The sequence below is a fragment of the Gadus macrocephalus genome, chromosome 22 (genome assembly GCF_031168955.1).
Source record: "Gadus macrocephalus chromosome 22, ASM3116895v1".
NCBI classification, from domain to species: Eukaryota; Metazoa; Chordata; class Actinopteri; order Gadiformes; family Gadidae; genus Gadus; species Gadus macrocephalus.
Window position 1 is genome coordinate 3,640,071 of NC_082403.1, and position 10,138 is coordinate 3,650,208.

At 44.4% G+C, this 10,138-nt stretch overlaps 1 protein-coding gene across 1 annotated transcript; it reads left to right on the top strand.

Annotated features, from left to right (window-relative positions):
- Positions 1 to 6,807: 6,807 nt before the first annotated feature.
- LOC132451111 (sperm acrosome membrane-associated protein 4-like) lies at positions 6,808 to 8,922 on the top strand. Its single transcript, XM_060043403.1, has 3 exons — positions 6,808 to 6,922; positions 7,444 to 7,557; positions 8,510 to 8,922. The coding sequence occupies exons 1-3, from the start codon at positions 6,871 to 6,873 to the stop codon at positions 8,722 to 8,724; spliced, it is 381 nt and encodes a 126-aa protein (XP_059899386.1). The 5' UTR covers positions 6,808 to 6,870; the 3' UTR covers positions 8,725 to 8,922.
- Positions 8,923 to 10,138: the final 1,216 nt, after the last annotated feature.

The following is a 10,138-nucleotide window of genomic DNA, read 5'->3' on the forward strand; positions in this document are numbered from 1 at the left end:
CAGGAATGGGAGAACGGGACGAGTCGCAGACGAGGTACAAAACGAAAAACCAAAGCATAATAACACGCATCGCTGTGAGGCTAAACACAGGTGGGGACGGTAGCGGAGGCGGATGGTTTTATGAACACGTCAAAGTCTTTGAGTCGTGATGTTTGGCCTGTTACTTTCCACAAAGGGAAAGTTACAGGCGGAATGCTGTGGACAATGAGTCTTGTTTCGGGAACTCAACCTCAATAATGCAGAAACGATAATATCTCAGGGCCTCTGACAGTGCTTTGAATATAGCCACATTTACATCAACATTCGCAAAATGGGGAACAAGTTCCGATCTCTTCAGTTATCTGTTAGGGCACGTAGAAGAGACCTAACTAGGGTTGCCAACCGTCCCGTAAAATACGGAATCGTCCCTTATTTGGCAATTAAATGTTGCGTCCCGTATTGAACCAATACGGGACGTGAACCGTATTGAACCAATACGGGACGCAATTTGTTCCGTATTTCCATAAATGTCCAATACACATGTCTGTCACACACACAAATACTAAATCTAACAATAATGATCAAAACAAAACACAGGGAATACTACGGTCAGCAAAATTGTCGCGGCGGGATCTACGCAAGACCCGCTCCGGTCATCTGTGTGTCTGCGCATGCGTGTGGTGGTCACGGTTGCCTAGCGACAGACACCACACACCGGCGCTGCTCACAAAACCTGCGCCTTTTAAAAATGTCCGCTACACCCGATACTCCACCACGTCCTCAAAAGCGTAAACGCTTGCAGAAGTACGGACGTGAGTGGGAAGACGCACATCCTTGGCTGGACAGCGTCAGTGGAGATGTTTACAAGGCAAGTTGTAAAATATGTCGGCGAGTGTTTTCAGTGGCGCACGGTGGGCTGTCTGACATCAGACAGCATGCAACAGGACAGCATGCAACCTTCTTCTCTGCAATAATATCCTCTCTCTCTTTGAGGAAGTTGTAAAGAAGCTGGAGAGTGATGAAACCACCTGTGTTGAGTTATATTCCATCATGGAAAACTTCAAGCAAAAGCTCACACAGAGACGAGATTAACAGTTCTATGGCTACTTAACTAAATTGAAGCTGCAGGGTCTCCATCCACTTGATGCTGACATGGCAAGGGCAGATTTTACTGCATTCCTCAACACAGCACTCTCATATGTTGAGAAATGGTTCAACTTTTCTGAAGACTACTGGTTGTTCTCACTGCAACCTCTCTCTCTGCACCATGGCACCATGACCTTTACTGACATTGAGAGGGTGACCACCAAGCTCAACCTCATCCATAAAGTCAACATGGATGAACTTTATGATGAATGCTCCACAGCAAAACCCATTCTGAAGAGGCTCAAAGAAGATGCTGAAGATGAATGGAAGTCCAAAGGTGTGGCTGCCAGGTGGGTGGCTCTCTTTCGAGTAGCTGACCTGCCAAACATGCTGTCTATCACCAGACACATCCTGAGCATCCCAGCATCCACTGGATGTGTGGAAAGGATCTTCTCCAGAATGGCCAACAAATGGAGTGACTGCAGGAACAGGTGCTCCACAGAGCTCATGAGAAGTGAGCTCCTGATCACTCTCAACTTTGAGCAGTCCTGTTCAGAGTTTTACAACAGCGCTTTGAAAGACAAAGAGTTACTCAGTGCTGCAAGGAGTAACAAGAAGTACACCTGCAAAAGAAGTAACAGTTTTGAGGGGAGGAGTAATGTTGAGGGAAGGAGTAATGTTTTGCACTTTCTTTTTTTACATAAGTTTATAAGTGTTTTTGTTGTTTATTTGTACTGGTTTTTTTTGTAAAATTTTTCAAAGAGAGTCCCTATAGTTATGCACTTAAAAAGTAACATGAAGTTCTCCGTTTATTTAGTTTATATTTTAAAAGTTCATGGTTGCACACGCCACACAGAGATTTCATTCAAGATTTAATTGACTGCACTTTATAAGAGAATGTTATGTGGTAATAAAGCATTTCAAGATTTAAGTATGACTAATTCCTTTCTTGATCAACCCTTTACTAAAAACACCAGCACAAAATAAAACATACCACTGCTGCGGGCGCCCCGCCCCACAGGAGTCGGGCCCGTGGTGGGCGTCCCTTATTTTAATTTCTGAAAGTTGGCAACCCTAGACCTAACCCTAACCAACCCGGTATCACGCGATTTCGTGCTCATGCGCACAAACGTTATTAATCTATTGAATCGTGTCCCAGATTACGATTGTCCGACTTTTCTAGTGCTACACAGAACGAAATGTAAACCAATGCATTCTGACTGGGAGCTTTCTCCGACAATTGACGTGCTCCACAAAACGAAATGAGAGAGAGAAAGAGAGAAAGCGAGGGACAGAGAGAGAGAGCGAGAGAGAGAGAAGCTTCAGAAGGGGTGAGCGCAGATAGTACAGTGCACCCTCTAGTTATATATCTGTATATATTATTATCTAGTTATATATATGTCAACATTTCTGATTTGTAAGCAGACCTCCTCAAAAACGACGTTAATTGTCGGAGAACGCTCCCAGTCAGAATGCATTGGTTTACATTTCGTTCTGTGCAGCACTAAAAAAGTCGGACAATCGTGATCTGGGACACGATGCGCACAGATTAACGTTTGTGCGCATGAGCACGAAATCGCGTGATACCGGGTTGCCCCTGCTCCGGCCGAGCTGGCTGTCGCCTTGCATGGTTGACTCTGCCGTCGGTGTGTCAATGTGTGCATTAACCGATGTAAGTCAATTTTGGATAAAAGCGTCTGCTAAATGCTCTAATTGTAATTGTAATGTAAAAACTTTTTTTGTTTGTATATTTTGATATATTACCTGAGGTTGATCCCTTCTCTAGACAAGACACACGTATACACACACGTATACACACATACACACCCACCCACACATGTATACATGCACACAAACACACACACACACGCACACGCACACACACACACACACACACACACACACACACACACACACACACACACCAACACACTAACATATCGGTTGTAAAAATAAACAACAAGTGTCCTTTGCACGCTCAAAGCCTTGGCAGAACTTAATTGGCGGTTCAACTTCCCTGTCTGTGGCGTTCATTCCTTTGAGAGGTTGGTCCTCCCAGCTCTTTGGGAGGCTGTTCTGTATGTCGTCGGCCAACTTCTGCAGAAAAACAAACAGAACTTCAACGTTAGCAACAAAGATATCCCCAGTGCACATGAATCAACAGTTTGCCTTCTTAATTCTGATTATGCATGGGAGATTAAGGCCCAACCCCATTTCTACCCCTTACCCCTTCCCCTTACCCCTGCCCCTTGTTTTGAAGGGCTAAGGGGAAGGGGTAAGGGGTAGAAATGGGATTGGGCCTTAGGTCCAATCCCATTTCTACCCCTTACCCCTTCCCCTTAGCCCTTCCCCTTAGCCCTTCAAAACAAGGGGGAGGGGTAAGGGTAAGGGGTAGAAATGGGATTGGGCCCAAGGGTCTGCTTTGCTGTCAAAATCCTTCTATTATACAATGTGTAAAAGAGAAGGATGAGGTTAGGATTGGGGGTTAGGAGTTAGGGCATGTGTTAGAGGTTAGGATTGGGGGTTAGGAGTTAGGGCATGTGTTAGAGGTTAGGATTGGGGGTTAGGAGTTAGGGCATGTGTTAGAGGTTAGGATTGGGGGTTAGGAGTTAGGGCAGGGGTGAGGCGCTACGGGTTTAGGATTTCTGAGTTTTGCCGGGGGTTACAGGTTAGGCATTAGGGGATAGGAGATGGGGGTAGGAGATAGGGCAGGGGCGGGGGAGTTAGGGGTTAGGAGATAGGAGTTAAGAGGTAGGCGTTATGGCGAGCGTTACAGGTTAGGCATTAGGGGATAAGGGGATTAGGGGAGTTAGGAGTTGGGGTGAGGCATAAGGTTAAAGGGTTAGGAGTGAGGCATAAGGAGAGGGGGTTAGGAGTTAGTATTAGGGGTTAGGAGTTGAGGCATAATATTCCCCTTCCCGTACTACGCTGTTGTAGGTAGGAAGGCTGCTGTAGAAGGACATTCAGCCAAGTCTAGATGTTTACCTTATCAGCCAGAGCAGCTCTGATAAGCTCAATTTGAATTCATCAGGCTCTCTCTCTGTCGGCCACACTAAGGGGAGAGAGAGAGAGGGAGAGGGAGAGGGAGAGGGAGAGGGAGAGAGAGAGAGAGAGAGAGAGAGGGAGAGGGAGAGGGAGAGAGAGAGAGAGAGAGAGAGAGAGAGAGAGAGAGAGAGAGAGAGAGAGAGAGAGTCCGCAGGCGGCCCTAATCTATACTATTCTTCCATTCTATCCCATCCTTTTCATCCATTTCTACCCTATTCCATTCACAAGATAGTGTTCCCTTTGATGTTATGTTGTACCCAAACGCACACACACCCACACGCGAGCACAAGCACAGCCCCACCCACACATACATTGGGCAGTTATGGAATTTCTCTTCCTGTTTTTACGATTGATTCCGGCATTTGGCTGGTAATTCTAGTTCTTCAAATTTCTTAATTGCCGTCCCACAAATTATATAAACCTGGAAGAGGCTCCATGCGTCAATGTTGTGCTGAACAGGATCGCCTCCGGTCTGCTGAACTGCTGTGATATCTGACCTAAGGACAAGATGATGAACCATGTTCTGTTTGCAACCATGCTCACTGCCGGGCTGGTTGCTATGGGTAAGTTTGGCTTTTCCTACCGCCTGCTGTCGAAGACGTTAGAATGACGGTCTTAGTTCTGGTCTTTTTTTCCATGGCGGGAAGCCACAGAATTGATGAAATATGAGGCAAAAGGTGGAGCATTGTCAGTTCTTGGGGTATTCTCCGTTTTTTTTTGGTGATCACAGCAGTGCTTCGGACATGGGTTAGAAGCACCGGGATACTTTTGAAGTAAATCTTGTACTTGAATCATTTTATTTATACAATAATTAATTAATCTTATTGAATAACATAAAGATTTACCTGTGTGCCTGTGATACTACCACTACTACTGCCACCACTACAAAAACGACTACTACTACTACTGCTACTACTAGTACTGCTGCTACTACTACTATAATTGCTACTACCAGTACTAATACTACACTCCAACTACTTTTATTTCTACTACTATGACTTCTGCTCCTACCACTACTCCTAAAACTACTACCACTACGACTGCTTATACCAATACTCCTACTACCACTTCTGCTAATACCCCCCCCCTCCCACAATGTCTTCCAGGCGAGGCGATGGTCTGTAACTACTGCGGACTGAGCCTGGAAGAGGACTGCCTTGGGAACTCAACCAAGACCGTGACCTGCAGGGCCAATCAGAGCTGCTACATACAAACTCTGAGTAAGAAAAAAAAACGCTCGGTATAAATGGAATTCATTTGTTGAACAAAAATACCTCGGAAAGTTGGATAGGACATGATAAGGGGCCGATCAGGGATCCTGTTATAACGCTATACAGTATAGGCCTTACTACGGAAATAGGTTATGCTTTACAAAGTCTGTTTCTTCCTAAAAAGTCTTCATTTTGAATGATTAGACGTAAAATGTGTGGTTGTGCAGTATTTCTTTCACCTGGTGGAACGCCCGGGTAATGCAGGTGGCTCATGGGATTTTATTCTTTACGTACCCATTAACGACACCTGGGCATTTGTAATCATGAAAAATTGAAAATGAGTTATCAAGGTTCTACGTCTGTTTAATTTATTTCCCAATTCATGACATCACCCTTTCCCCTCTTTAGATTTGACCAGTTTTGTTTACAGAACTAAAGGCTGCGTGGACAACAACCAGTGCGATAGGTCGGGACTCCTGACCGGTTTCAACGCCACTGTTAGATTGAGCACCTCATGCTGCACGACAGACCAATGTAATGGAGCCACCTCCCTTGATGTTGGGCTGCCAGCTGTGATCATCGCCGCCCTGGTGGCAGTGTGGAGCAGCTAAAAGCAGTGGAACAAGAAGCTGCATCGCTGTGAGAGTCATGAAACAAGATTGACTCCATTTTCTGATTAGTAAATTAATGTTAATGCTCTGTTTTATTGCATATCAATGCAAAGGCAAATTGTAGCCCATTGTTAGCTTCGGGATCATGTGGTTTTCTTAAATCTTAAAAAATCTTTAAAATCTTGCTTTTATGTCTGAAGGAAAGACGATTTCCATCTAAAACAGATATATATATTAATGTTTCATTCACCATCTTTATTTGTGTTCATATTTGTATCTTTGGTGTCGTTCTGCATGCAAAAGGTACTTATTTTTGCTCCCTTAAAAAAATCAAACAATAAAGAGAAATTCTAAAACAAAGGCTCCTGTCATAAGCATCAAATAGTAACCAGACATCTCATACATATTGGGTTAAAAGCACGCAGCAGGCACTTTCATTCAAAGTCAATGTTCAGGTGGTTTATGGTCAATTGTGCTGTAAAACATAAAAAAGAGTAAAGCCATTCTGTACACTGAAACTCCACTGAGACGGTGAGGGTCATCTTGCCTTGTGAGACCCTCCTGATCTCCTGAGCTCCCATTCTGTCTCTCTGCAGATCAGTCTGGCCTCAAGCCTATGAAAGCGTCACAGTTTATCTTTAAAGATCTGTCCAATCAGCCCTCAGGGGAGGTTGTTTCAGTTCACGAAGGAGCAAGGAGTGCCCAAGAAAACGTAGAAATTGAAGGAGCAATCAAAACAGTTTTTTCACTGTGATAAGGACGGGTTGTCCCTCATTCCAATAAACCTGATTACCTTCATTCCTATATATTTTGTTTAATCTGTCTTTACTTCCTCGATGCGGGATAATAAATACAGAGACGAGCTGTTGAGCACCAGACTGTTGATCCTCTGAGTCCTGTTTGTGTCCAAGCCGTCGTCTTCTGATCTGCTGGGAAAAATGGCCGCTGTTTGGACCAGACTTCTTCTCCTGGGAGTGATTGTTGCCGTCGGTGAGCAAAGAATTCGGTTTTTGACTCAAAACCCTGGTCTGTATAAACAGACTTGGGGAATTAATATTCAGTATAATTTAAGATAATATTGAAATGTAATATTCAGATTTTTTTTTTCGAGGTGATCTACGTTGTATTTCATGAATATATTGTACCTTAATTCAGTGACAATTCTCTCAAAGTTAAATATATGTGGCCGTTGTTGGATGTTATTGAGATCTTTATATATAAGGTTCATCATTGGGGGAACAGGTAAGCTACAGGTAGTCCTTCTTCTTTTTCTGTTTACGGTTGTAAAAACTTTAAGAAGGAGTTTCTAGACTTGACCCCGGCCCGGTTAACCCTCTTTTGAGACAGTCTCTCCTAACTAGACTAACTAACTACGCGCCGCCTAACATTCCCCCCGTTGTCCTCATACAGCCTTTTGGTTCTCCGTTCACGGAGCACTCAGCAGGTATGCAGCCGGGCGCGTGCCATGCCGACAACGTTTCCTCTGATCTCTTCTTCTCTCTGTGCCGCAGCACACGGGCTGACGTGCCGCCGCTGTCCGATCGGGATCTTGGGGCGATGTCTGATCCCCAGCGATGATGTCCAATGCGACAACTCAACCAGCAGCTGCTTCAGCGGGTCTACGTGTAAGCGGCCCCCCACACATGCTACACACAAATCTGACTGAGTATGATATATATATATATATATATATATATATATTAGAGCTGTCAAGCGATTAAAATATTTAATCGTGATTAATCGCATTAATGTCATAGTTAACTCACGATTAATCGCGATTAATCGCAAATTATTTTTCTATGCTAAATATCCCATTATTTTTTTGTCCCATAATTCTTCTCATTTTAATTCTCTTATCAACATGGTGAAGTGCATCGGCTTGCCTTGTGCATATGATTTTTTATTGATAACAACATTGGCATATACTGATCAAAACAGGACGATACAAAAAAATAGCCTATAGTGCAATTAAACGACTGCTTTGAACAAATGTCATTTGAACATAGCAGTCAGGCTACTGCTTCTTTGTTTTGAGCCAAAGAATTTTTTATTTTTTTTTTATAAAATAATTACGTTAATCGCGCGATAAATTTTTTAACGCCGTTAAATTTGGTTTGCGTTAACGCCGTTAATAACGCGTTTAACTGACAGCTCTAATATATATATATATATATGTATATGTATATATGTATGTAGATCTACATACATAGAGATCTACATCCATATACATGGATGTATGTATCCTTTGATTTACTCGACAACCTCACCTTTAAGACGCAACAAAAAATCAAATCCAACAATAGGCCTATTGATGCAATGCATGCTTTCCGTGCCTGATTTGTTTTGCCGAAAGCGAAACTAAAGTACCAACACCTCAGTAGGGTCAAACTTTACAGGAGACAAGCCCAAGGAGAGAGAACATTAACTAAGTTAAGTAACCCAGTTAACTGACCAGTCGTAGAGTCGAGATAGGCCCACGTGTCCGTTTCCCAGCATGCAGTAGGGCAGACCATTGAGTTGTTGTTGTTGTGTTTTAAACTGATGTTTCAGCCTCTTTTACGTTTTTAATCTTGACAGCGTTCAATGGCACCTCTAGTGCATTCCGACTTCAAACCCGGGGGTGTGTGATTACTGCCGCCTGTGACCGGACAGTGGCCGGCACCTTCCTGGGAATCGGTTTTACCACCTCCATCGCCTGCTGCAGGACGGACCTGTGCAACGGAGGGACATCGGTGCAGCTGTCGCTCGCTGCCGCGTGCGCTGCCGTGCTGGCGTCACTGTGGGCTCGTTAGACGACTACTACGATGCTACACTGCGTTCTCTGCAGATAGAGCTATGAATAAATACATAACTGATTAAAGAGACCATAATATGGATTTGGATTTAAATGTGTTGATTTAAGTGTGCGGCATGTCAGAATATTGGTTTTATAAAGTTGACTATTGGTAACTGGTTTAAATAATATTGAAGAATTAAAGGGTGAAAACGTTTTTACCTGTGTCAAATTAATTGAACTCTTCCTATAATCTGTAATATATTTTAAGCCATTCTTTCAGAGCGCATTCTGAATTTAAAGCTCTTATCAGTAGGCCTATGTAGGGTGTGGGGCGCACGATGCAAAATCCCCGAACGGAATGCATACATTGACATTTAGGGCATTTAGCAGACGCTTTTATCCAAAGCGACTTACAATAGGTACATTTGTCATAAGAAGTGAAACAATATATCGCTGTCGGTACAGTAAGGATGTTAATGGAACCAAGTGCATGTGCTAACGATCGCTAGGCTAACCCGTTCCCCCGTGTACAGCAGTGAGAGCAGCTACTGCAGACGCTACACAATTAAGTACGATGAATAAATGCAATGTCGATTAAGTGCGTACAATAAGTGCGTACATTAAGTGTAAGCACGTACAACATACAATGGTGGCCACTGGCCGGAAGGGGCTGGGTGGATATGCTGAGTCGAGGTGAACTCTGAACAGGTGAGTTTTGCGTCTTTTGCGGAAGCCGGTGAGCGACTCTGCGGTCCTGACATCGGCAGGCAGCTCGTTCCACCACTGAGGTCCCAAAACAGAGAAGAGTTGTGACTTAGCTGACGGACCTTTGCTAGCTCTTAGCGATGGCGGTATCAGACGTCCAGCTGAGGTAGTTGAGCGGAGGGATCGAGCTGGGGTGTGTGGCTTTACCAACGCTTGGAGGTAGGCAGGGGCAGTTCCATCGACCGCCTTGTATGCCAGTACCATCATCTTGAATCTGATGCGAGCTACTACAGGGAGAACATGATGCACGCTGCCGCATTCTGGATGCGCTGCAAAGGTTTAATCGCAGAGGCAGGGAGTCCAGCCAGGAGCGAGTTGCAGTAGTCGAGGCGGGAGATGACCAGCGATTGGACTAGGTCTCTAGGACTCACGCAGGTCTGGAGTAGAAGGAACAGAGGGAGTCCAAAGGGGAGGAGAGGGAGGATTCCTCGGTGGATAGTTGAGAGAATCGTTCGACAGAAGGTAGTGAAGACAGAACAGTTGAGGCAAACGTAGAGGGAGGGAGAATGACGATGACGATGTGGCGCTGACGTTCATGACGTTTTGCCGATTTCCTGTCGGCCTCACCTCATTGGGACATCCTTCTCTCGTCCCCGCCAATGATATGAGGTTTGTAGCCTCCCTTCTGCCTGAATCGATAAGCTGTATTTTGTGCCAGTAACCTT

Coding starts and splice junctions, on each gene's coding strand:
- LOC132451111 (XM_060043403.1), top strand. CDS start 6,871: ATGGCCGCTGTTTGGACCAGACTTCTTCTCCTGGGAGTGATTGTTGCC. Junction 6,923..7,443: donor GGGAGTGATTGTTGCCGTCG/GTGAGCAAAGAA, acceptor TCTGTGCCGCAG/CACACGGGCTGACGTGCCGC. Junction 7,558..8,509: donor CTGCTTCAGCGGGTCTACGT/GTAAGCGGCCCC, acceptor TAATCTTGACAG/CGTTCAATGGCACCTCTAGT.